At 40.0% G+C, this 26,420-nt stretch overlaps 3 protein-coding genes across 3 annotated transcripts in view; all 3 read left to right on the forward strand.

Annotated features, from left to right (window-relative positions):
• Positions 1-831: 831 nt before the first annotated feature.
• LOC117994535 (histone H4-like) lies at positions 832-1,323 on the forward strand. The gene has a single exon (XM_034982467.2). It carries the CDS (start codon positions 889-891, stop codon positions 1,198-1,200), a length of 312 nt encoding a protein of 103 aa, XP_034838358.1. The 5' UTR covers positions 832-888; the 3' UTR covers positions 1,201-1,323.
• Positions 1,324-3,232: 1,909 nt separating this feature from the next.
• LOC117994738 (histone H3-like) lies at positions 3,233-3,833 on the forward strand. Its single transcript, XM_034982691.2, has one exon. It carries the CDS (start codon positions 3,304-3,306, stop codon positions 3,712-3,714), a length of 411 nt encoding a protein of 136 aa, XP_034838582.1. The 5' UTR covers positions 3,233-3,303; the 3' UTR covers positions 3,715-3,833.
• An 11,431-nt stretch (positions 3,834-15,264) lies between these two features.
• LOC117994725 (uncharacterized) overlaps positions 15,265-26,420 on the forward strand; it is a 31,852-nt gene continuing 20,696 nt past the window's right edge. The window contains exons 1-7 of the mRNA XM_069508031.1: positions 15,265-16,985; positions 18,407-18,641; positions 19,268-19,521; positions 20,354-20,516; positions 21,294-21,414; positions 22,472-22,688; positions 26,091-26,176. Coding sequence (XP_069364132.1) covers positions 16,327-16,985; positions 18,407-18,641; positions 19,268-19,521; positions 20,354-20,516; positions 21,294-21,414; positions 22,472-22,688; positions 26,091-26,176 — 1,735 coding nt within the window. The 5' untranslated portion in view covers positions 15,265-16,326. The remainder of the gene's footprint in view (positions 16,986-18,406; positions 18,642-19,267; positions 19,522-20,353; positions 20,517-21,293; positions 21,415-22,471; positions 22,689-26,090; positions 26,177-26,420) is intronic.

Below are 26,420 nucleotides of genomic sequence, written 5' to 3' on the forward strand. Positions count from 1 at the left end.
TTTAGTATGTGTTGTTATAGCGGCAACAGAAATACATCATCTGTGAAAATTTCAACTGTCTAACTATCACCGTTTATGAGATACAGCCTGGTGACAGACGGACAGACAGCGGAGTCTTAGTAATAGGGTCCCATTTTACCCTTTAGGTATGGCCAAGTGCGAGTCAGGCTCGCGGACGGAGAGTTCGTACTTCAGTTGTATTTTTTCGAAATTTTACACGATAAATCAAAAACTATTATGCATAAAAATAAAAAAATAATCTGTTTTAGAATGTACAGGTAAAGCCCTTTCATACGATACCCCACTTAGTATAGGTAGTCATCTTACTTTGAAAATTGAAAAACTAATTATTTGTTCATGACCACATTTTAATTTTTTTTATAATGTAACTACAAATTCTCGGTTTTCGGATGTTTTCTTTTACTTGTTCTATATCAACCTATCAAATTTAATGATTCTAGGTTAATGGGAAGTACACTATAGGTTTTCTTGATAGACGGACAGACAGACAAACAAATAGACAACAAAGTCATCCTATAAGGGTTCCTTTTTTCCTTTTGAGATACGGTACCCTAAAACATTATATTTAACTTAAGTACAATGCATTAACTTAAAATAACTATGTATCGAAGTTTAGAATGACGTAATATTATGATTTCTATATAATGTACAAATGTTATATTTTGCAATGCCCTGACGGGGCTTCATGTTGTAATATTGTAATATTATATATGTTATGATGTAAGACATGAATGCAAATAAATAAAGAATAAAGAATAGAATTAAGTAAACTAAACATTTTTTAAACTACCCACAATTAAAAACGCAACTGGTCTATAAATAGAAGTCACGCATCCTCACCTTACCAGTTTCCGTTTAGCCACCAAGATGACAGGACGCGGAAAAGGCGTTAAAGGCTTGGGCAAAGGAGGCGCAAAACGTCACAGAAAAGTCCTCAGAGACAACATCCAAGGCATTACCAAACCTGCAATACGGAGATTGGCCAGAAGAGGAGGTGTCAAGAGGATTTCAGGGTTAATTTATGAAGAAACTCGAGGAGTTTTGAAAATATTTTTGGAGAATGTAATCCGCGATGCAGTAACTTACACGGAGCATGCGAAAAGAAAAACTGTGACAGCCATGGACGTTGTCTATGCTCTGAAACGGCAAGGAAGAACTCTGTATGGATTCGGTGGATGAATAAGTATTATAAAATGATTAGGGAGGAATAAAGTCTAATTTTAAATATTTAAATAATTTGATATTGATGTTTAATTAATTTATTACACAGAAAAAAAACAAGGCCCTTTTCAGGGCCGCAAAGATTCCAGTTCCATATAAATATCTAAGTATTTTTCTTTCTAAGACCACTATTTTGAACATACGGAATGAAGGTTAAAACATTACCTGTCATACAAATTAAATTCAAGCTAATTAAATGACTTGATTCCTCAGTAGGATAATTATGATGTCCGGCCCTAGTTGTTAGCATATTGTATATATTACATAATTTAACTTAGTATTGATTTATTTATAATATTCATTTTGTATTTTATAGCTTAGGTATATTTTTCATGTTTAGGTTAGGTTATTTTAATGTACGACTTGTTTTATTTAATGCTCGTTGTAACGGTCCATAATTAGAGTTACACGGGACCTGTAAAACTCGATAACATTTTGTTCAATTTTGAGTGTGTAATTCTGTGGCCTGTTCTTGGACAAACAAAATAAAATAAAATACATGACCAAACCAAAATATTAATTTGCTAAAATCTGCTAAAACAGGTCGAATCTGTATGGTGCAACATGCAGCATGCGACATGCACCGCCAGCTCTCCTACTGCTAAACATGCAAGAAAAACCAGCCACCAGGCAAGCAATACGCATCACCACCACGCAGCACCAGACCAATCCCAAAACACACTCGACGCACGTTTCGCCCCGACATCGGAGCATCCTCAGGAGATGTAGACCAATGGTCTGCATCTCCTGCATGTTTAGCAGTAAGAGGGTGGGCGGTGCATGCTGCATGTTGCACTATACAGATTCGACCTGTTTCAGTGGATTATAGCAAATTAAGCTTTTGGTTTATTGTAGCTGCTTCTATACAACATTACCTGTCATCACCATGATCATGATAATCCCATGACCAGCTCACTACAGAGCAGAACACGGGTCTTCTCTCAAATGAGAAGGGTTTTTTGTGGCCATAGTATACGCTGGCTAAGTTATCAAAGTTCACAACCTTTGAGAACATTATGGAAAACTCTCAGGCATGCAGGTTTCCTCACGATGTTTTCCTTCACCGATATTTAATTACTTATTTAATTACTTGACACGCGCGTAACTCCGAAAAGTTAGAGGTGCGTGCCCGGAATCGAACCCCAGACCTCCGATTAGAAGGTGAACGTCTTAACCACGAAGTCCACTAGCTTAGTGGACTCACACTTATCACAGTTTCAAATCTAATTTGCTACAATTTAATTTGCTGAATTTCTTGTGGGTTCTTCTCAGAGTTGGGCGCGTTTGGAACCCTCGTAGTTTACTTTTAAGTTTAGGTAATGTGGTGCCTATAGTTAGAAATTTGTACCTACTCTTAAGTCGTAAGTAATAATTCCGCACGAGCGCGGGTGATTGCCATCTCAACCTGTCGCGGACTATACTTAGATTAGTTGAGGTGATAGCCTATAAGTGGTCAAGACGTCGTCGGTCGGTCGGACTATTCAAAAGGTTGGGAGTTCGATTCTGGGTACAAACCTCTAACTTTATTGATGTGTGAATAAACATTTTTTTAAAAAGATTCCGATGGATTAAGAGAACCTCCTCCTTTTTGAAGTCGGTTAAAAATGCGGTTAGGTATAGTACGCGACAGGTTGAAATGGCTATCGGGGAGGGAACGGTGGAACACCCCGCACAACTGGAAAGGCCCCGCGCTGACGTGTGGTGTGACGTGCAGGGCAGGTGTATAGGTCGTCCCCCCCACCTCACACCCCGATTGCCATCTCAACCTGTCGCTGACTATAGGTGCACTTAAGAAATCGAATAAACAAGGACGCCATCATTATTTTGTTCCTATCAAACTTATTAAGATCAGATGTAACCCTCTCTTTCTAAACCACTAACCAATTTTTAACCTTTCCCTTTCTATATTCTATTTAACAATTTCACTCAATGCGATTGCATTAAATATTACTAGAGTAGGGATAGTGAAGACTATATAAATAAGATACAAAACCAATAGACATCAGAATAGAAACATTTTTACTCAAGTAAACTTTTATAATCAACACTCGGAAAATCAAAATGGCACGAACAAAACAGACCGCGCGAAAATCTACAGGCGGCAAAGCGCCAAGGAAGCAATTAGCAACAAAAGCGGCTAGAAAAAGCGCACCAGCCACGGGTGGGGTCAAAAAGCCACACAGATACCGCCCGGGAACCGTCGCTTTACGTGAAATCCGAAGATATCAAAAAAGTACAGAGTTACTCATCAGAAAACTACCATTTCAAAGATTAGTTCGAGAAATAGCGCAAGATTTCAAAACGGATTTGAGATTTCAAAGTTCAGCTGTGATGGCGTTACAAGAGGCCAGCGAAGCATATTTAGTTGGACTGTTTGAGGATACAAACCTCTGTGCCATACACGCTAAGAGGGTCACGATCATGCCTAAAGATATTCAGCTGGCGAGGAGAGTGCGCGGTGAACGGGCTTGAGTTACAGTTTTAGAGTGGGAAATTAAAAGATAGTGGTATTTTATTATAAAATAAATCATTTAATATGTGTTATATTTCTCTTTTTTTCGGTTAGGACAAAGCCCTTTTGAGGGCTGCAAGTATTTCATTAATAATAATTTAAGATTTTTTATTCTTTCTTTTTGACTACAGGATATCTACACTTATCTACACTTATAATATTATAAAGAGGAAAACTTTGTTTGTTTGTTTGTTTGTTTGTTTGTTTGTTTGTTTGTTTGTTTGTACTGAATAGGCTCAAAAACTACTGGACCGATTTTAAAAATTCTTTCACCATTCGAAAGCTACATTATCCACGAGTAACATAGGCTATATTTTATTTTGGAAAAAAATAGGGTTCCGTAAGATATTTGGGTTTTTCGGACACAAGGTGTAAAAAATCAACCAGAAAAGTTACTTATTTTGCGTACGCTGCCTAAACTATAAAAGATAGAACCATAAAATGTTCTAATTAATTGTAGATCTTATAAATATCTACAAAAAAGTCCGCGACACACTATACCCATCTATGTCGAGTGAGGCACAGCAACCATTTTTTTATTTAAAAATCTTGAATTTTTTTTGGACTACATTTAAACGCGTCTATTTTACTCATGCTATTAATCCTTATCATAATATTATAAAGAGGAAAACTTTGTTTGTTTGTTTGTTTGTTTGTTTGTTTGTTTGTTTGTTTGTTTGTACTGAATAGGCTCAAAAACTACTGGACCGATTTTAAAAATTCTTTCACCATTCGAAAGCTACATTATCCACGAGTAACATAGGCTATATTTTATTTTGGAAAAAAATAGGGTTCCGTAAGATATTTGGGTTTTTCGGACACAAGGTGTAAAAAATCAACCAGAAAAGTTACTTATTTTGCGTACGCTGCCTAAACTATAAAAGATAGAACCATAAAATGTTCTAATTAATTGTAGATCTTATAAATATCTACAAAAAAGTCCGCTACACACTATACCCATCTATGTCGAGTGAGGCACAGCAACCATTTTTTTATTTAAAAATCTTGAATTTTTTTTGGACTACATTTAAACGCGTCTATTTTACTCATGCTATTAATCCTTATCAAAATAAATGATTTCATCACTAAGAACAGTTTATGGAGATAATATTTGGTCTTTGAATGATTAAAATTGGACGTTTGGTTTTGAAGTTATGGCGAAATTAAAATATTACGATTTCTGCTGCACGGCCCGTTGTATTATATAAAAGAGGTAATGTCGTTAAGTTTGTTTGTAGGGGGTAATCTTTAGAACTACTGAACCGATTTTAAAAATTCTTTCACCAGTAGAAAGCTACATTATTCCTGAGTGACATAGGCTATACGGGATCTTTAAAAACCTAAATCTACGCGGGCGAAGCCGCGGGGATCAGCTAGTGAGTAATACGGTAAAAACACTATAAGAAACTAGCTTATGCCCGCGACTTCATCCGCGTGGACTACACAAATTGCAAACCCCTATTTTACCCCCTTAGGTGTTGAATTTTCAAAAATCGTTTCTTGGTGGATGCCTACGGATACATAATAGCTATTTGCATGCTAAAGTTCAGCCCGATTCGTCCAGTAGTTTGAGCTGTGCGTTGATAGATCAGTCAGTCAGTCAGTCAGTCAGTCAATTACCTTTTATTAACCCTTATAGGATCACTTTGTTTCTGTTTGTCTGTCTGTTTGTATGTCTGTCTGTCAAGAAACCTACAGGGTCCTTCCCACAAGTTATTTTTCACTTTGAAGTGGTTTTTAAGTCGGTTTTTTTATTTTATTTTTCGTACAGAAAACTATCAAAATGTAAAAAAGTCGACAATGATAATACAATCAAAACAACTGATAAATTGCAGTCCTGAAAAGGACAATTTTTTTCTTTTGTATTTTTTTCTGTTGTTGCTATAGGTTTTCCGACTGTGAGGTTAAACTGTATTCTCATTCAAACTTTTATTTTTCTTCATTAAATTGCTACAATCTTTGCTAATAAATTCAGCTGGAAACTTTGTCCTTTTCTTTCTTTTTGATTTTCTTTCTGTTTTTTATTCTGTTTTTCTTTTTTCATATGTAGTTTTGACAGTATTTTAAATGTGCCATATATTGCGATTTGATGTATTTTTATATTGAAAAAAGTACCTACGTCCAAATTTTTTTGGTTTTTAAATTTTTTGGTTTTCTATTTTTGTGTTTTTTCGTTTTTTTTTTAATTTTCTTAGTCTCGAAACAGCAGTCCTGGAAGATATTTTGTTAAAATGAAGTGTTTTTAAAAGATTTTGGTGGGCCAGCTCTTACTTGTGGGTTTCTGGATAGGTTCTATTCTATTTCAGTTTCTATTAGTTCAGATAAATTATATGTCATGTTCGTTACTTCATTTTTCGTATGGGTTTTTCTTGTTTTTCTATATAAATAAATTGATAATTAGTTTCGATAAAATATCCCATGTTGGCGTAATTTCGTTTCTGGTATAGTTCGTCTTTATTTTCGTACTTTTTCTATGTAAAAGAACTGACTTGCTAAATTGTCCATTTTTCTGATTTTTTTTTGTTAAAATTAAAACTGTTGCGATTTTTGAGAAGATTCACTCTCCTCCTTGCCTTTCGTCGTCTTCTTGGGCAGCAAAACCGCATGAATAGCTGGCAGAACTCCTCCTTGGGCTATCGTAGCACCACCAAGCGCCCGATTCAACTCCTCGTCATTTCTGATTGCATAAAGAATATGGCGGGGCGATATTCTCGTCTTCTTGTTTTGTTCTGCAGCATCCATGCCGAGTTCCAAGATCTCCGCAGCGAGGTACTCGACCACCGCTGCTAAGTAAATGGATGCACCGCTTCCTACCCTCGGTGCGTAGTTCCCCTTCTTCAATATCCTATGGACTCTTCCAACAGAAATGCACAGTCCAGCTCTTGAAGACTTGGTCTTATTCATGTTCTTAGTTTTAGGGGACATTTTTTTAAATATCTTCTTAATAAAATGATGCAAAGTGTGAATTGCTAAGGGTTTGTCTGGAATGTCTTGTCTGTCGTATTCTGGCAACCGTAGTATCTAGTGCGAGTTGGAAAAAACTATACATAATATAATGATAATAGTAGACCAATCATGGAGATAACATGAATCAGTGTATAGTCCGCGACAGGTTGAGATGGCAATCAGGGTAAGGCGGGGGACGCCCCGCACACCCGCACGTCACCCGCGCTCGCCCGTTCCGGGTTAGTTCTTGCCATCTCGACCTATCATTATTTTATTTTTATTTATTAAATTAACTTACGGCTACTTACACTATTAATACATTTAAAAAAAAACTTAATTCTGAAAATATAACTAACTAAATGTAGTCGCCAATTATTATAAGTTAATACAACATTTAGAAACATATGTGACAAAATAAAAATACGTACATCAATAAGATTACAGATAAGACTCAAGACTTCCAATATACAAAGATCTTTTCCCGAAACCTATACAAAGAGTCAGAATTAATGTCAATGACAGAGCTGTGGTGGTTAAGAGTTTTACACAATCTTGAGACAGCAGAATTGGCGCCAAGGACAGTTCTACGCAACGGTGGACAAAGTGGTGGTTTACGTGGATAATCGACAGGAACCTTAAATTTAAATTTAAGGTGCTTATCGTGTGCTATAGGTACTTATCTAAATAATATATTATACTAGCTTATGCCCGCGACTTCGTCCGCGTGGACTACAAAATTTCAAACCCCTATTTCACCCCCTTAGGAGTTGAATTTTCAAAAATCCTTTCTTAGCGGATGCCTACGTCATAATAGCTATCTGCATGCCAAATTTCAGCCCGATCCGTCCAGTAGTTTGAGCTGTGCGTTGATAGATCAGTCGGTCAGTCAGTCAGTCAGTCAGTCAGTCACCTTTTCGTTTTATATATTTAGATAAAAGGAAAAGGTGACTGACTGACTGTCTGATCTACAAACGCAAAGCTCAAACTACTGGTACTGGACGGATCGGGCGGCATGCCGATAGTTATTACGACGTATGCCATCTCTCTCTTATTCTCTAGTGTATAATAAATACTTGTATGCCACGTGCCGGTGAACCGTTACCAACATCTGCCTGGCAGCTGTGTGCAGGGGCGCGCAACCTATGCGACTAGCGTTCACTTTTGTTTCAAGTATTTTTATTTATTTATTTATACTTTATTGCACACAACACAAAGTAAACATATAAAAAAACCGACCAAGCGCGAGTCAGGCTCGCGCAGCGAGGGTTCCGTACTACAGTCGTATTTTTCAACATTTTGCAAGCGAAACGATGGGCTAGCGAAACGCTACAAAGAACGGCTTCTGATGCATCCGAATCCGCTATCCACCAGGCTCTTAATTGAGGACTACCCTTTTTGTTGTGTTGTTTCGGATTGACTATGCTGCGTAGGCCCTATTGGCCGCTACAGCGTCACCGGGGGGGTTGGCGAGCGCGAAGCTCCGCCTGGGGGTGAGCCCTAGGGCTCGAAGAAATAATTCGAGAGGTCGGGGGGCAACGTCCTCCTAAGGGCGCCTCCTGTGAGGCTCGGACCACGGCTTAGGATGACGTTGGGATGGGTGGAGTTGTCGGTTTTGTTGGTTAGTCCGTACGCCCCCGAGGCCGTGGCGTGAGCCCACGTCCGGGTGACGTTAGAAATCGGGGACCTCGTCTTCGCCGGCGAAGACGCTGTGATGAGGTTGAATTGTGTATCCCTACGAGATAGGGTGCATTGTCGGTCATGATTTGATCGTCGGGGTCGTTAAGGACGTGCTTAGGGCGTCTTTTATCTGGGGGGTCGTTTCGGTCAGGGGTGTAAGTCGCTGCCTCAACTATTAGGGGGTTGGGGTGTCTAATGGCTTTCTCAAAATAATTTTTGGAAAGCTGTTTAAAGTAATGAGCTATTGTCGGGAGTTGGAGGTCTCTGTGGAGGTCCACGTTGCGCATGTACCACGGGGAGTCAGTGGCCGTACGCATAAACTTATTCTGTAGGACTTGGAGAGGTTTGAGAGAGGAGGGCGGCAGGTGTGCAAATGCAACACAGGCATAAGACATTATTGGGCGGATGCACGTTTTGTATAGCGTGACTTTATGTCGAAGTGACATTTTGCTCTTTGCGCAAATCATGGGGTAAAGACGGGAGAGCACATACGCTGCGTTCTTGCGGACTCTACGAATGTGCGCGGCGAAGCTCATCTTGTCGTCAAAGGTTACACCCAAGTACTTGGTATTAGTTTGCCAGGGAATGGGGCGGTCGTAAAGAGTTATTTCAGTCTGTCGAAGTTTGTATTGTGATTTCCTTTTGGACTTTTGAAAGAGCACTGCTGCGCTTTTCTCCGGGTTAACCTCTATCCTCCAAAGGCGGAACCAGTGGCCTAGGCTACTGACTGCCTTTTGGAGTCGAGCTTTAACGTTCCGGTAGTTTAAGTCGGAGCTGTATAGAGCGGTGTCATCCGCGAACTGGGCTATATGAACATGAGGGGATCTGGGAATGTCGCTGGTGTACAGCGCGTACAAAAGTGGCGAGAGCAGGGAGCCCTGAGGGACTCCTGCTCGAAGAGGTCTTGGGGAGGATAGGGTTCCATCCAGACGGTAGCGGAAAGTTCGATTGGTGAGAAATTCTCGTAGTAAACGTACGAGTCTTTCGGGCACGCCTAGATGGTAAAGCTTGTAGATCAAGCCGGCGTGCCACACCTTGTCGAAGGCTTTGGCTACATCGAAGAAGAGGGCTCCCGTTGGGATGCCTCTCGTTTTGAATCGGTTGAAACCGAGAAGGATGTGCTCCGTGAGGCGGTGCACTTGATGAACACATGAGTGTCTGGTTCGAAAGCCAAATTGCTCGTCGTTGAGGAGGTTTTTCTCCTCTACGACGGACCTAAGTCGGTTGAGGATGACTTTCTCATACACCTTGCCAAGGGTGTTGAGCAAACTAATGGGGCGGTAGCTAGTAGGGAGGTTCCTAGGTTTCCCTGGCTTGGGGATGCCTATAACGGTAGCTTCTTTCCACCTGTCGGGGAAGGAGCATCCCGCCATGAGGGTGTTGAAAATGACAACCAGGAGGTTGATTAATACGTCGGGGAGTAACTTTAGAGTTTTGTTATTAATAGAGTCGGGGCCTGGGGCTTTTTTGGCGTGAAATTCTTTGATAATTTGACGAACTTCGCCGCTATTCGTCGGGAGAATTGGATCGCCACCTGGGGCGGAAGAGAAGATAGATGCTAGTTTGTTTTCGACTAGTTCTATATGGGACTTGTCTACAGAGATGGTGCTCGGGGAGCATTGGGCTTCTAAGCTATCGGCCAAGCATTCGGCCTTATCGACATCTTCAAAGGCGGGCGGTTGATTGGGACGTAAAAGCGGAGGAGTGGCCGAGACAGGGTCGGCTTTGAGAGCTCTCGCCAGGCTGTAGTAGGCTACATGCGATGGCTTGAGCTCACTCAGCTTCCTGTCCCATTGTTCGTCGCGGAGTTCGGCAAGGCGAGCCTTTACCTCCCTCTGGGCTCTCCAGAGTTCTTTCCGGTTGTCGGCGTTAGGACATGCGTCATGGGCTCTACGTTTAGCGTTTTTGATGGTGATGAGCTCTCTGGCGTCGTCCGGCAACTGTCGACGGGTGAAACCGTTCGGCATCTGTCGGGAGCAGGCGCTTAGAGCATCGCGGATATGATTAGTAAGGTGCAGTGAGGCTGCATGCGCTTCATCTAGACTACCTATAATGTCAGGAATTTGAGAGATGTGCACTGAGTCTATAGACTTAAGATGCTCTGAGAGCTTCTTGAAGTCAATGACTGTTTTGGTCGGGGGGGCCGCGGTGGGCGGGGGTCCTAGCCGCATTAGGACGGGACGGTGGTCTGAGCCTAGCTCGGACAGCACCTCCAAAGGACTCACCTGAAGGGCGATGTTCTTTAGAAGAGCTATATCGAGTATGTCCGGTCTGTCTGTTGAATTGTCGGTCATTGGATAACGAGTCGGTGTGTCAGGGGCTATAACAATGAAGTTAAGATCGGGGCGGTGCGTCAGTCTTTCGAGTTGGCGTCCTCGTGAGTTCGGGGAGCGGCAATTCCAACTTTGATGTTTGGCGTTAAGGTCTCCGGCCACGATAACGGAGTCTCCTAATGAGAGAAGTGCGCGGATGTCACTTTCTAACAGATCTTTCGAGGGAGAGAGATAGACGGATGCTAGTATGACCGACGGATGGCCAGTCATACTCACCTGACATATGGATGCTTCCATATTGGTTAGTTGTGGAGGATCGAGAGGAGTGCAGTGAAGAGCCCTTCTGTAGTATATAGCAGTGCCACCCTTAGCAGTGGCCCTGTCGTTTCTGACTATATTAAAATTAGCAATTCTGGGATTACTTCTACTAGGTTTCAAGAAGGTCTCTTGCACTAGGAGAATGTCGGTTTGATGTGCACATACAAACTCGCGGACTTCGTCCATTTGGTCGATAAGGCCGTTCGCGTTGTAAAACGCGACCACTAAGGAGTGAGGTTTTAATCTACCTTTGGTTGTACTATCCATTATAGGTTTTTAAGGTTGTTTATGGAGATGAGTAGACCCAAGTGTTGGGTAATAGCTGTTTTGGGATCTTCCCTGAAGGTCCGGGCGAAAATTTCCATCTCCACTATGTCAATAGAGGCGAGGACGGTTTCTATTAATTTGAGATTATCCGCAGCGTTTGCCGCTGCGGATGTATGGAGCGGTTGCTCTGGCTGGGGCTGGGGCTTAGGCGTAGACGCGGAAGCCTTGGCCGGGGCTGGTTGGGCGGGCTTGGCCGGGGCTGGTTGGGCGGGCTTGGCCGGGGCTGGTTGGGCGGGCTTTGGCGCAGGGGGGTTAGCCCTGGGAAGGGGTTTTTCCCATGCGTTGGTGGCCGGAGCCGGCGCAGGGACGAATTTCTGGGCGGGTTGGGGAGCTGCAGCAGGTTTGCGGCCGGCCGGTTTGACCCTTCGCTTTTGCTCCTTGGGGGCTTTAGGGCATCCGCGATAATTCGCGGTGTGCCCTTGAGACCTGCAAAGAACACAGCTCGGGGGTTCCTCGGTAGGTTGCTTCCTGGGGCAGTCGGAGGTGCCGTGGTCCCCTAGGCACTTAACGCACCTGGGGTGGGCGAAACAATTCCTTGCGGAATGGCCGTACATCTGGCAGCGATGGCACTGGCCCATCCTGCCGCGGTTACGGGGGGGCTCTATTTTAAGACCCGTGAGGCGACACACCGATGTGATGTTATTGATTTTCTTACCCGCGGGGGTAAGTTCGAGGGTTACGAGCACCATCTCGTAGGGGGCTTTGGTTCTAGGATGGTACATCCTGTGAACCTCTAGTACTGGCAGCTCCTGGGAAAGGAGGTCTGTCTTTATGTGGTCGGTGTTCAGCTCCTTCGGAAGGCCGCGAATGACTACGCGTAAAACGCGTTCGTCGGGAAGAGCGTAGGTGTGGAACCCTACATTCTCTTGACGGAGAGTCTTGGTGAGAAGGCGATGGTCGCCTGAAGTTGGGCATTGAACTTTGATGCCCACTGCGGTCGAGCGGGCACTCGTGAACGCGATGCCCCGCTGGTCTAAGAGTGGCAGTATGCGCTGCCAGCTGAGTTTTTCCCTAATAAAAAGGGGAGGGACTTTTTCCCTTGGCGGTTCCTCCATGGGGGAGTCTTCAGACTCCTCCTCGGAGGTCGCTTGGGAGGTTGTGGGTTGGTTACCGGGCCCTGAAGGGGCTGCAACGCCCACCTTTTTAGGTGGGTTTGCGTGCGACTTTGAGGCCTTCAGCTTTCGCTTCTGGGCCTTCGTCTGCACCGTCATGAATTCCTCTGTTTCAGAGGAGGCTGGGGACGTTTCGGAGTGAGGCTCCTTGGTCGGGATCGGTTTTTGGGCTGAAGGCCCGGCTGGGGTTTTGGAGTGAGGCTCCTTAATGTCGGTCGGTGTCACGGTCGGGGTATCGTCCTCCATGGCCGTGGCCGAGGGAGGAGATGCCGGGGGACGGTCGTAGCGCGTAGGCGTCCGACTCGCATGTACCTTAAATTTCTTAAGGTAGTTGGGGTCTCGGGTCGCGAGGTCGGCGATGAGAGCACTCATGTCGACGTCTTTGTAAAAGGTCTGGGGGAACTCCGAGCCCTGATGGGGCCCAGGAGCGGGTTGGTCGGGGTGGTTGGGGCCCATAGTGGACCCGGTGGCGCTAAAGGTCCTCCCTGCCAAGGCAGGGAGGTGGGTACCTACGGTGTGGCCCTAATGTGAGTCCCCGCCCTTGGGTGACGGGGGTGTGAACCTATGCTGCGCTTAGACTAGTGTACTCACGGAACCTGGATCCTAGAACTACACTAATACTACACACAACGCAGGAACAATCCGATGGCACTGATGATCCAAGGGCACTTGCACTTGAAACACAGGGGCGAACACGCGCGGGGGGGCTCGAGTCGGAGAGCGCATGTACAGACGTCCGCACGGGGCGGATGCCGAACACGGAATGACCTTGAGGACTACCCGAGATGCCTAAAGAGATAATGTATTCTCGACCTCGCTTCTTGATAGGCAATAAAGAGTTGAGTGCTAGCTCCTAAAGAGGAGCAGTCGCTACAAAACAATATCCTAATTCCTACTACACCTAATTTGCTAAAAGTCCTCGGACTGATCGGCAATCACAAAATTTAAAAAAAAAAAAAATTCAAGACACCTGCCCTGCAGCAGTCACCGTAGTTTTTTTTTTTTCAAAAACAAACCGAATGTTGGCAACAACTGTTAACATTAGGGCGCCTGTACCCGCATTCTATAATATTGACAGTAATTTTATCGTGACCAGTAGGTACTTGCGTAACTTTGGAAATCTACGACCTTGACTTATTATTAGATTCAAAGTCCTGACTGACTGACTGACTGACTTATATATGTATATCAACGTAGGTACAGCCTAAGCCACTGGTTCTAGAGACATAAAATTTGGAGGGTGTGTTCTTTGTAAAAAGTAGGTATCCACTAAGAAAGGATTTTTTTGAAATTCTACCCTTAAGGGGACTCAGTTCAGTGCTTTCTTCATACAAACGTAGGAGGGAAATTACAACAATATTCGATATTGTACGAACAAAACTAAGAATTATATCGATTTATCTCGTCATTATCTAGGTTTATTGATACATAAAACATTGAAAAAAATATTGATTTAAAAGTTACGAGGCTCAAAAGATTCCTATTTTAACACTAAATTAATGACAACTTTGGGCGTAAATAAATAAGATTAGGGATATGAAAATTCTAAAACAATTTATCATTAGACGTAGTTTATTTATTCATTAGTTGAAATAACTTTACTTTGCAAACATAAATTCAGCAGTTTTTTCTCAAAAATACTTTTCCTAAACCCTTTTCGCGCGCTTGATTTCGATGAAAATCATCGTGCCTCTCAACTTTCTCATACAATGTCAAGTGAAAAGCAAACATGTTACCCACGTGCGCTGGCAATTTCGGTCTTGCGTCCTGCGTCACCTTAAGTGAGTTTAATAGATGATGAAAGTTTGTATGAAAGTCCGTCATTTTTCAAGTTATTTCCATGAAAATTGATATTTCAGTTTTGGTCACAAATGAAGAAATACGTGTTTCAGGTTTTTTCGAAATTCAACCCCCACGTAGATTTTCTAAATTCCACCCGAGCGAAGCCGGGGCGGGGTAGCTAGTTTTTTTAAACTACAAGTTAGCCCTTGAATGCAATCTCATCTGGTGGTAAGTGACGATGCAGTCTAAGATGGAAGTGGGCTAACCTGGAAGGGGTATGGCAGTTTTCAGTGAACCCATACCCCTTTGGTTTCTACACGGCATCGTACCGGAACGCTAAATCGCTTGGCGGCACGGCTTTGCCGGTATGGTGTTAACTAGCCTCAGTCGAAGTCTCCCACTAGACCAGACCAGAAATTTAGAAATTATAAAATTCCAAACCCCTGCCGGGAATCGAACCCGGGACCTCCCACTAATAAGACAACAGCGCTTACCACTGCGCCAGTCGTCGTCTCTTCTCAGTTTGAGGGTTTAGGTCCACCACGCTGCTTAAGCAGACTTCATACATCGTTGAGCACATTACAGAAAATTCTCCCATCATGTAGGTTTCCTTTAAATAACGCAAGTCACATATCTATAAATGCGCGTTTTTAAAGTCCGAAAAGCTTGTTAAAAATAAATATTATTGAACCCTTTACACTGTTTAATATTTCAAGCGGACCCCTAAATTCTCACCCCACAAAAATGGTCCTTCCGTTCGAAGAAGCTCATTCAAATAATTGCACAACACTTCAAATAACAACTACAAACTATTTTCAACCTTAATGTCTACCACTTAAAGTAAAAATTCCTTTATCAATTAATACTAGACTTAAGTCCTTTTAAAAATGTTAAGCTAATGAGCAAACTTATATTGTTCAAAGGATATACTACCTTAACTTAATTGAAATAAAGTTAGAAATCGAATAAATTGCAATTCATATAGCGCGTGCTAAACACAGGGGTGCGCGCGCGCCGTTTCCGAACCCTATTTTTTTTTTGAAAATGGAATGCTTCTAGTAGTTGACCGTTGAACGTTCGTATGAAAGGTCGCCTATTTAATATACAAAATGTTATTTTCATACAAAAAAATAACTTTTGAAAATTGTTAAAACTTATGGTGAAAAGTGTTTTTCGTGAAACCTGTATTTTGGTCTTATTTTAGTGCATAAAAAGTGTTATGGCTTATATTAATTTGAAGTTAACTGACTGAAATAATTAACTAAAATAACTAAGTGAATAAAGAAACTAAAACTGTGTATAACTGTGGTGTTATTATGAGTAAAAGTATTTTTTAACTTTAAGAAATTAAAATGTGAATTAGAGTGAATTACCTTGGTAGGTACTAACCATTGTGTAAAATGTGAATTAGTGTAAAAACGTTAACCATTGTGAACTAAGTAATACATAGTTTAATATTTATCCAATATTTTATGGTAAAATTTACAAAAATAACAATAATAATTTAAAGAGACAATTAGTAAATTAAGTACCTAACATTATTTTGTGGTAAAAAGTGTGACATAAGTAAAATAAGTGTTTATTTCAATATAAATGGTGTCTACTTATTCTTAAGTAATAATAGTGAACTATGTGTTAACAAAAAAAAGTGCTATGGAAACTATTGGACCCTAACCGTTCCGCTTGCAAAGTTACCCTAACAGGAACCACAGTATAAGTGACCCTTAAAACAAACTTATGTACTCTCCCTCAGCTTCGCACGGGCACCTTATTGTCACCTCAGAAAGATGCTCTATCTATCAGTGAAAGTTTGAACAAAAATAGTTTAGTGCTTTTTGAGATTAATGCTCTCAAACAAACAAACGTATCCGGTTGACTTAATGTGGTGTAGTGATTTTACTTACGATATAAGATACACTTAGTTCTGCTTTTTTGAGATTAGAGCTTTCAAATAGACAGACAGGTTAGGCTGACTTTAGGTATTAATTTATAGGTGTGAAGTGATCTTATGACGTTAAGAGACTCTGGACTTAACTGTCTAAAGTTTTTGATATTAGAGCTATCAAACAGACGGACACGTTTAACGTATTTACTTCATACTATGTAGTAGGTAAGTAAATAGAAGGAAAAGAAAAACATGGAGTCGCCAAAAATCGTTTACAAATACTATTCGAACCCAGCTTTTTGCGCCCAAAGTGAAGTAGTATTTCAAAAAGCATGTGTGACCAAAATAGTCTCACCGAATCGAAGAATGCCACCCTTAGGCGCGAATTCTCCAAGAAAAATGGAATCCAACAGAATACTAAGAACGGATATATCTGATAATCCTCTAAGGATGTTCCAAGGGCGAAGGGAAGAACACGGTCCTCCAGAATTGCCGCCAAAACCACCGAAATATCAATTCCATAGACAAGCATCCTTAGTCTGTAAGCCGTCTCGCTCTGTTGTACGGTGTAGAACAAGGAGCGAGGATTTAGAAATGGCACAGTTCAGGCAGAAGCAGCAAGTCAAGTACGAAAGAAATGCTGAGAGCGATGACTGTTTAGAAAATAATAGATCGAAAAACAGATACGTTAAATATAATAGAAGTATAGAAAATGATGATTTGGAAGATAATAGATTGAGGCATAGATACGAAATAGATGACGATGGCATAGACTATTCTCCCACTAAGAAGAGGATTGTAGAAGCAGATGAAAGTGAGGTAGAAGAGTATAATGTAGATGGACCAGACGAGCATGAGATGAAGGAAATACCGTCTGAAATTGTTAAGACTGTCAATGGGAAAACTCATAGGTAAGCAGAAATATCTGTTATAATCAATCAATACTTATAATAAAACTGTAACAGGTCAAATTCTGTACATTGAATTATTTTGAAAATTTTTTTTCGAGGGCACTCTATAATCGATACTGAACCCAAAACTGTAATTTTTTTTCATTTTTGTCTTCTGTCTGTCTGTCTGTCTGTCTGTCTGTCTGCCTGTATCACGGCCGCGCATCACGCTGAAACTACTGAATGGATTCCAATTAAACTTGGTACGATTTGAGGTCATACTATGAGGAAGAATATAGGATACTTTTTATCCCGAAATTCAGCATGGTTCCCGTAGGAGAGGGGACGAAAGTTAAAATGTATACTGAGTTGTAATTCATTAACGCGTAGTCCGATTTCATTCATTCTTTTTTTGTTAGAAAGGGGATATTTTAAAGATTGTTTCGTAAATATTTCAAGGTCATCGGTTTTTAACCGACTGTCAAAAAGGAGGTGGTTCTTTTTTCTACATCGATTTTTTTGAGGTTTCTGGACCGATTTGCAAATTTTTTTTTTAAATCAACAAAAAAAGTTTACGTCGTGGTCACATAAAAAATTCTGGATTCAACTCCTTAATCCTGATGCTGCAGGGTTACTGCACGCCTGGGTTATCAAGATTCAGGAAGTGTTCATAGTGAATTCATATTGTAGGTACCAAGCAACGACAACAATCCCGAAAAATCAAAGAGTTCCCGCGGGATTTTAAAAAACGTAAATCCACGCGGACGAAGTCGCAGGAATCAGTTAGTAATAATAATATAGACAAGAATACGATAAATTCAGCCAATCACAACAATTGAGATTGTTGCAATGGTTGATGCAGCTGTTCTGAAATCAGCCAGAGGTGCTGTTTTAAGACCTTAACTTATGCCCGCGCCTTCGACCGCGTGGACTACACATTTCAAACCCCTATTCAATTACCTAAACCTAAAAATTCATTTTTTTTATAATTTTTTTAGTGTTTACCTACACTTCAAGGAAATTATTAAATAACTCGATAACTGCAAAGTGTCGCTACTAGATGACATTAAACAGTCGCTTCAGTACTGAGTTAACATACATATCACCAATTTCGTCACTGGCAGTAAGCGAAACCGTGGCCCAGTGGTCAAGGCATCGGGCGCGAACCCAGAAGATGCAGGTTCGATTCCTGCCGGTTACGCAATTTTTGATATGTATTTAAAATTATTTACTAAAAATTAATTCCCTAAGGGGAAAACCCTTATTTAAAAATCATTGCTTAGCAGATGTCCACGTCATAATAGCTATCTATGTATACCAAATTTCAGCCCGATCCATCCAGAAGTTTGATCTGTGTGTTGATAGATCTGTCAGTCAGTCAGTCACCTTTTTCTTTTATGTATTTGGCTTCAAGTCTTTACTCATTAAAAATCTCTTCTTAGATACGCAATAGTCCCATCCGACGATGAAGACACGAGGAGGAACGTTACCTTCACATCACCACAGATGACCCAGAAGAACCTAATAGCGACCCAGAAGCTCCACGAACTGCTGTCCACGCCAAGGAAACTGAAGAGCTATGCAAGCCAGCCATCTGTGAGGATCACTCCAAACAAGCTGGACAGTCCCAGATATCCTGGATCTCCCATGAAGATTATATCCAGCACACCAACCCAGGTATGTGTTTATTCCGTCACAACCCTAAACGCTTAATTACTTGGCGGCACGGCTTTACCGGTTGGATGGTAACTAGCCATGGCCGTAGCCTCCCACCAGACCAGACCAGAGACAATTTAGAAATTATAAATTCCTAAATTGCTCCTATGAAGTAAGGAGGATTTGATGTTATACTTAATATTAAAAAAGCTGTGATAGCCTAGTGGTTAGGATGTCCACCTTCTAATTGGAGGTCGGGGGTTTGATACCGGGCACGCACCGCTAACTTTTCGGAGTTATGTGCGTTTCAATTAATTAAATATCACTTGCTTTAACGGTGAAGGAAAACATCGTGAGGAAACCTGCATGCCTTAGAGTTCTCCATAATGTTCTCAAAGGTGTGTGAAGTCTACCAATCCGCACATGGCCAGCGTGGTAGAGTATGGCCAAAACCCTTCTCACTCTGAGAAGAGACCCGTGCTCTGTAGTGAGCCGGTGATGGGTTGATCATGATGAATTGCTCCTGCCGGTATTCAAACCTGAGGCCTCCCAGTTATAAGACCACAGTACTCATAACTGCGCCAGGGAGATCGTCAAGTCATCGTAACTAACTAAATTTTTTAAGGTGCCTATTTCTTTCTTCTCAGGTCACACCTTCGAAGTCATGCGCGAACCTAACGCTAACTAGAAATAGTAATACGTCACCCATTTCCCCAAAAGCTCAGCAGAAATTGAACTATGGTGTATCGGATTACGATAGACAGGATGTTTTCGTCACTAGCTTCAGAGATAAGAGGGAAAGGAGTTTCGAAATGGATAGGAGGGAGACTAGCAGAGAGAGTAGGAGTGATAGGAGAGTGGAGCCGAGAAGAGATAAGAATACGGCCGTTATCATGCCCAGGTAAATATTTTAATAACCTTAGGTAGGTATATGTATAGTATTCATAAAATACCCATCATTCAAATAATCAGAGTAATAATTAATTTAATTATTAATAATAATAATTGATTTTTATGTGAAAATCCCATTGTACCAATATACCTGCGAAATAACATAATATTAAGTAAAACATCAATTAATCTTCTTGCATAATTACTGTACCACAGTATAAAAAAATCAGTAAAACCAATATTTACCGGTCCCCACTCATAAAAATCAAGACATACGCCAGTCTGTCCAGCCAAGTTCTAATAAGACAAGTTCTACTAAGAACGATAACGCGCTGGCAGTGTGACATTATGATTAAGAAAAGTTTGCCTTAAAGTCAATAGTTTTGCAATTTTATAATTTCTTACTCGATTTACTTACATATAATTTACATTATGAAGTTACTACAAAATTTGGCTTAAAATAAAGGTGTATATGCCTTCTTACTTTCAAAATAAATATAATTTTACTAGATATATTAAAATATTTCGGGTAAAGGTACTGGTGAGATAAATCGATATCTAACTTAGTTTTAGATTTGTAACAACAAATAATAGAATAATAATTTGGCACTGCTACTACCATGGTTAACTTAAGGTTTACCTTGTAAATTTTTATCTAATAAAGATTTATTATTATTATTTGTTAATAAGCTTAATTAATACGTTTTTATGGAGAAGCGTGTATCAAATGTAACCTTAAAACTGCGCCTCTTGCGGCTCTTATTAGGTCTTGCGGGACTTACGGCTATTGCGGCTCTTACAGGTTTCGAGTTGTATACTTACCTAGTCCTCATTCGTTCCAGGGTAGCAGCGCAGTCACCATCAGTATACTCAGAAGAGACGATATACAAATCATTCTCCAGCCTAAAACCCAATGCCACAGCTGCGTCGCTGACTATAGCTGCACTGATGTTGACACTCTGTGGCGGCCTGACCACCGGCCTAAGCTTTTACATGATGTATACTGTAAGTATAAGATTAATTTAATATTTTAAAAATTGTGCCAGTGAATTGTTCTTACTTCTTGAAATGAAATTATATAATACAAGACGTTGATAAAAATCGTTGCGGGTGTGGCGGTTACCACAATAGAAACTAGATGGCGCTGTTCAATCGATGACGTAGTCCCGAACAAATGTACCGCCGATAGTAATCGCGCTAACGGAGTTTTCTGCAATCTGGACTATATATAGAAGTTTCAAGATACAACCGTCGGCCCAGCTGGCGCTACCGAGCACAACCAACCGCTCGGTGGGAGATCTCCCCTTTGGTACGGTCGAGCCTGCACACCGCTCCCGTACACGGGCTTCTCAGACGGGCATTTGAAACTCTCCTAGCTTTAATTTTCAATAGCAATTTTTAAATTTAACTAATTACGGTCAAATAAATCTGTTTTATTTTTATAAAATGACTCAATATAAAATGAAATGTTTTTGCTGAGTGAAAAATAGTGGAAAATTAAAAAAAATAGATCATAACGTATCCCCGGATTAACAAGGACTAAACGTATTTTTGGTCCTATTTTTTTGCTTTATGCTTCTCTAAAGCTAAGTAAGTTATAGGTACATTTATTCCTAGTTAATTCTAGTCACAACCTAATTTTTTTATTGTAAAGTACTTGAGTACTTAAGTAACGAAAAAAATATGCCTCGATGCTTTTGAATCGCTTGCAGCTAAGCCTAATGATCTTACTGATATACCTACGTTATGGTAATTTTATACATAAATTTCATATTGTTTCAGATGGGACGTCGATACTACCTGGACTTTGGTGTACTGTCTGGATTCACATGCTTCCTGCTTGGTCTGTTGGGGTTCAGGTCCAGAAGAAACCAGTTACTTCCCAATAGAAATTACATATCTGGTGAGTTTTTACTAAATTCCTCATAGTATATGGATTATCTCCTACGTACCCAATCAGCTAATCGCCGTTTATTGGCTGCCATGGCCTAAATTCAATCAGAGAAACATTATTTTGTTTAGAGCCTTAGATATTTTTAAGACCTCAGTAACCAAATAGTCACCAACCAATACAAATAACTGATAAAATAATGACTACCCGCATAGTAATTTAGAAAATAAACTTTTTATAGCTTTTGCAACCATTTATGTGTTGAGTCTTTGTGGTTAATCCTTTATTATTGTGTGGTTTATAAACGCGATTTAAAGATGCGGGTCGTTCTGTAAATATAAAGTAATGGCTTGAGAGTAAAACTCTAGACGAAAATAATTAATAAAACCTAAGAAAATCTCCGCTCGTGGAATGCTATTCCAGGGTGCACGGCTTCGACGGCTCTTAAGTGACTATTTATATCTCTTGTGAGACAAAGATTTTGCATAAAAGAAAACGAGGTGTTTACTTTATTTTAGGCCGCTGCGCTGTGCAAGCTGAATCGCATTTTATTGCGTGGTAACAAGAGTTGCGTTTTTTTTCATACCTATAAGTAGATACCTATAGGTTTTCACGAGCATAGCGAGCGCAATTTTTTTTAAATCTAATGAATTTTAAAATGGGACCTCCAACTACAAACTTTTTTTACTTACAGGAAACATTGTGCTTGATTCAGATAATAAGGATTTCTCAAGGTTTGAAGGCTCCAAAAGGCCCAAGAACTGGGGCGGACCACCCGTTCCTTCACACTGTTAGTTTGCTAATCGTTACTGCTAGGAAGCGTGTAGTCCGTGCAAAATGACTTCTCACGTGCCATTGTTCCTCTATGGGTTAACTGTCATGTCAAAAGTACGGTTTACCGTGGGTTTCCCTTTAAAATAAGGTCTAAAGTCTTACTTTTGAAATGATATTTGACACATAAAGTGAAAATGTGCGTGAAAACTGTTTTTTACGCATTATAATCTAAAATACTAAATCTTTCTTGTTTGTGCCTATTAAAAATAATAACTTTCATTCATCATTGTTTCAGGATACATCGTTCTCTCATCATTTTCCCTGCTCAGCGCATTCGGCCTACTCATCCTCCTAGTAGTCCAGCCCAAACCTGGTACAGCACTAAACGACATTACCTCAGGAGCGGTGTGCAGCATCAGCATACTGTCACTGTGCCTGGCCTCAGTAGGCGTGCTGGCTTCGTATTGCTGCGCTAGAGACCCGCCTGACAACAGAGTTGGTACTGCTAGATGGTATTAAAATGTCGCGCTCGCTTCGCTTGTCCCTTTTTTTAGAGAAGTTAATTAGTTCAACTGCGCTCGCTGCGCTTTACCCTGCAGTTAACTAGTGAACAGTTTAGCAGTGACTCATTAGATTCTTAACGCGAATGATCTAAAGTAAAAATTGAATGCGTGGTACATAGTACAGTACCTACAATCACTTTTATATGTCACATCAGTTATATTAGTTTCTGCAGAAAAGCGCAACCTATATAACGCTGACTAAAACAGAATGTACACCAAGAGAAAACAAACCTTATTGCTTGACGTTAAGATTTTAAACACAAAAACAACAGAGGTTCGTGTTATGCCGCAAAAATTCGCGCGTACAAACAAACACGTTCACATGGCGCATAGCCAACAATACAGACCTGAGATATTTTCGCGCCATTTAAAAATAAGATGTCTGCGCAGGTACATCGGCGTAATTTAAAAAAGTGGTAGTACTGTACTGATAAAATCTACACTGTAGTCTCTGGCGATGCGCAAGCGGCTTGGAAGCGTCAGTGTGACAGTTATATCTCACAAGAGTTAACACTTTACAGTGATGTGAATTTATTTCACGGTATTTATTTCATATTATTAATTAAGTACTTTTGGGAGTAGGTACTATTATAGTCTGGATAGCAAAAGAAGAGACTGGAAAGGCGCGGCGAATTTAAAAAATATTAGTAGCAGTTCTTTAGAATTAGGTACTTATTTTTATTTCTGTCAAATTCAATCAAATTAGGTTATTCATCAGTTATACTAATTTCAGAGCTGCCATATTGATATTTTTTTGCCGCCCTTTTTCAGGCTCTTCTTTCGTTAGCCAGTAAATATAAAATGTGTAAAATAGATACATATTTGTATGTATATTTGATTTACTACAATATTTTGGAAATAATATTATTATTAATTAATTAAGTAAGAAAGTAAGTAAAAAAATTACTTACAATAATAATTGTACTAAAAATGTTTCTTTTTTACCTACTTGTCCTTAACTAAGTTATTTATTACAATAAAAAAATGTATTTTAAAATGTTTTTGATATGCAAGTTAATAAATTTTTAAATGGCGAAACACTATTGTAACATGTGAATTATTTGACGTAAAATGTGTGTATTTGTTTGATTTTGGAAATAAAGTTTATATTTTGAAAGATATTGTACCTACTAACTTTTATTTAAATAACTAATGGAACCCTTCTAGACAGTGATTCCAACGTAGATCGCAAAAAATAATATTATACAACCATAGTTTTAGTACAGCAAAACCTGTAAGTAGTTAGTTCAGAATCAGTAATAGAATCGATTGCAATCATTTTCACTACGGGTTATATTTTGATCAAAAAATACTTTTAAATCCTGCAAGTATGAACACCTAGTTGAATGACCTCATGCGCCAGCTGATTAGAGCCGCGCGAGCAGGAGCGCGCACGATCGACGCCAGCCGTTCCGTTCACGCACAGCCGCTTGCTTGGGGTGACCTCGATCGTTGGACAGACGACATCGAACAAGTCGCAGGGAGTCGCGGGATTCAGGCGGTGCAAGACCGTGACGTGAGGAGTGGATATCTATCGGTTGATAATTATGATGATGACGTATGGTTGCCATGATCTGCAATCATCATCATCAGCCTGTGGACATCAACTGTCTACCGGCTTCCTCATCCAGCCACTTCCCGCCAGCCTCTTTATATTGCTATAAAGTTATTAGCTGATTATTATCGTCGTTAAGTTATAAGCTGAATATCAATTATGATTTTCCAGCTGCAATCATGCTTTTAAAAGCCACGAAGAACAATAATTGTAGCTTCGTGCAGTTCACCTCATTTTAGGAAAGGCTCAAAAAACTAGAATCCAGGGCTAGAAAGCTAGGAAACATTCATCTAAGAGAGTAGAAGACAAATGTCATCAAAATGTCAAAAATTAGTTGTCAAAGTGGTTCATCTTCGCGTCAACTGTCAACGTCATAATCACAAATTCAATTGTTTTTCGAGTGGATTTGTTTTATTTAATTTTGTTGATATAATTTTTAAGTGATATTTCGTGTTGTGACATTATTTGATAACATAATCGAGCTGGAATGTTTCCGTAATATTTCGCAACCGAAGGACTTTCGAATGAAATGTTTTAGAACCCACCGAGAGAAGTTTTAGTGATGAAAATATGCATTTTATAGCTTAGATCGCTCTAGCGATAGGTAAGTCTTTTGTCTCTATTAAGAATAATTATAACTGTGTTATTAGTCCAGACAGCTTTAAGTGCTCTGATAACTAATTAAAACAAAGCAAAGTGTCATTTAACTTGTTTGTTTTTGGAACTATTATTGTTCCTAATTTCAAAACTATCTTTTTTATCTAATGATCAATGACAATAAAAAACAAGGAAGTGATAATTGTTTTTTTTTTCATTGTGATTTGTACTGTTTATGAATAAAGTAAAATACAGTATTTTTTATACAATTTTATACATATTTATTTCTTAATTCAGTGACTTATTCCATAACCACCCTATAAAATCCTAAAAGTAGCCTATTTGCTTACCCGGGATGAAAGCTAACTCTTCACCTAATTAGTTAAACTGTTGGGCCGTGAAAAGCTAGCAGACAGACAGACACACACTTTTACTATGGATAATAAATTTAATAATAAATTTCAATACTCTTGGCATTTCATTCTAAAAGATTGGAGGATTGTTTACAAATTATTGCTGGTTTAAACTAAACAAAAATAAGATAGTCATTTGAACAAATAAATAGGAATTGAGTGATAATATGATATTTGCCTATGTCAAAAATAAATTCTTTCTCTGCATTGACTTATATATTTTACTTCGTATGGACAGGATTATTCAACAAACTAAATGACACTGACTCATTGGTGCTTATGCACCAATGCAACCTCGGTGACGTCTGGATTTCAAACGGCTCATTCATTAATTAGTATCTAAGAGGGGCACTGATTTATTTGATTTCTAAACTGAAAAATTTTGTTCACTTGACCATATCTTGTCATTTATATCGATGTTTCTCCGAAATTATTAAAAATGACGCTGTGATAGCCTAGTGGGTAGGCCTTCTAATCAGAGGTTGGGGGTTTGATCCCGGGCACCCACCTCTAACTTTTCGGAGTTATGTGCATTTTAAATAATTAAATATCACTTGCTTTAACAGTGAAAAACAACCACACAAATTTCAAACCCCTATTTCACCCCCTTAGGGGTTGAATTTTCAAAAATCCTTTCTCAGGGGATGCCTACGTCATAATAGCTATTAGCATGCCAAATTTCAGCCCGATCCGTCCAGTAGTTTGAGCTGTGCGTTGATAGATCAGTCAGTCAATCAGTCACCTTTTCATTTTATATATCTAGATTATCTAATGTTAACAGGGCAGTGTCAAGATGGCTGACTACCAAATCAGGGAGGCGGCTGAGTCGCTGCTGAGTAGTGTGACAATACCCGCTGCATATAGGAATATGTGTAAGTATTCATTATTTAATGTATATGATAAGAAAGCTTGGATTTGACTCGCTCCAGCAATGCACGGGGCTGCAATTACTTGTACAGTATGGTATAATAATATTGTAAATTGATGACTTGAAAAAAGCAACCGCCGAGTTTCTTGCTGGTTCTTCTCGGTAGGAACGGCATTCCGAACCAGTGGTTAATTAAACTAGTTAACGATTCAAAAGCACTTGTAATAAATAAGTCTACTTGAATAAAA

Source organism: Maniola hyperantus, chromosome 27 (assembly GCF_902806685.2).
Source record: "Maniola hyperantus chromosome 27, iAphHyp1.2, whole genome shotgun sequence".
NCBI classification, from domain to species: domain Eukaryota; kingdom Metazoa; phylum Arthropoda; class Insecta; order Lepidoptera; family Nymphalidae; genus Maniola; species Maniola hyperantus.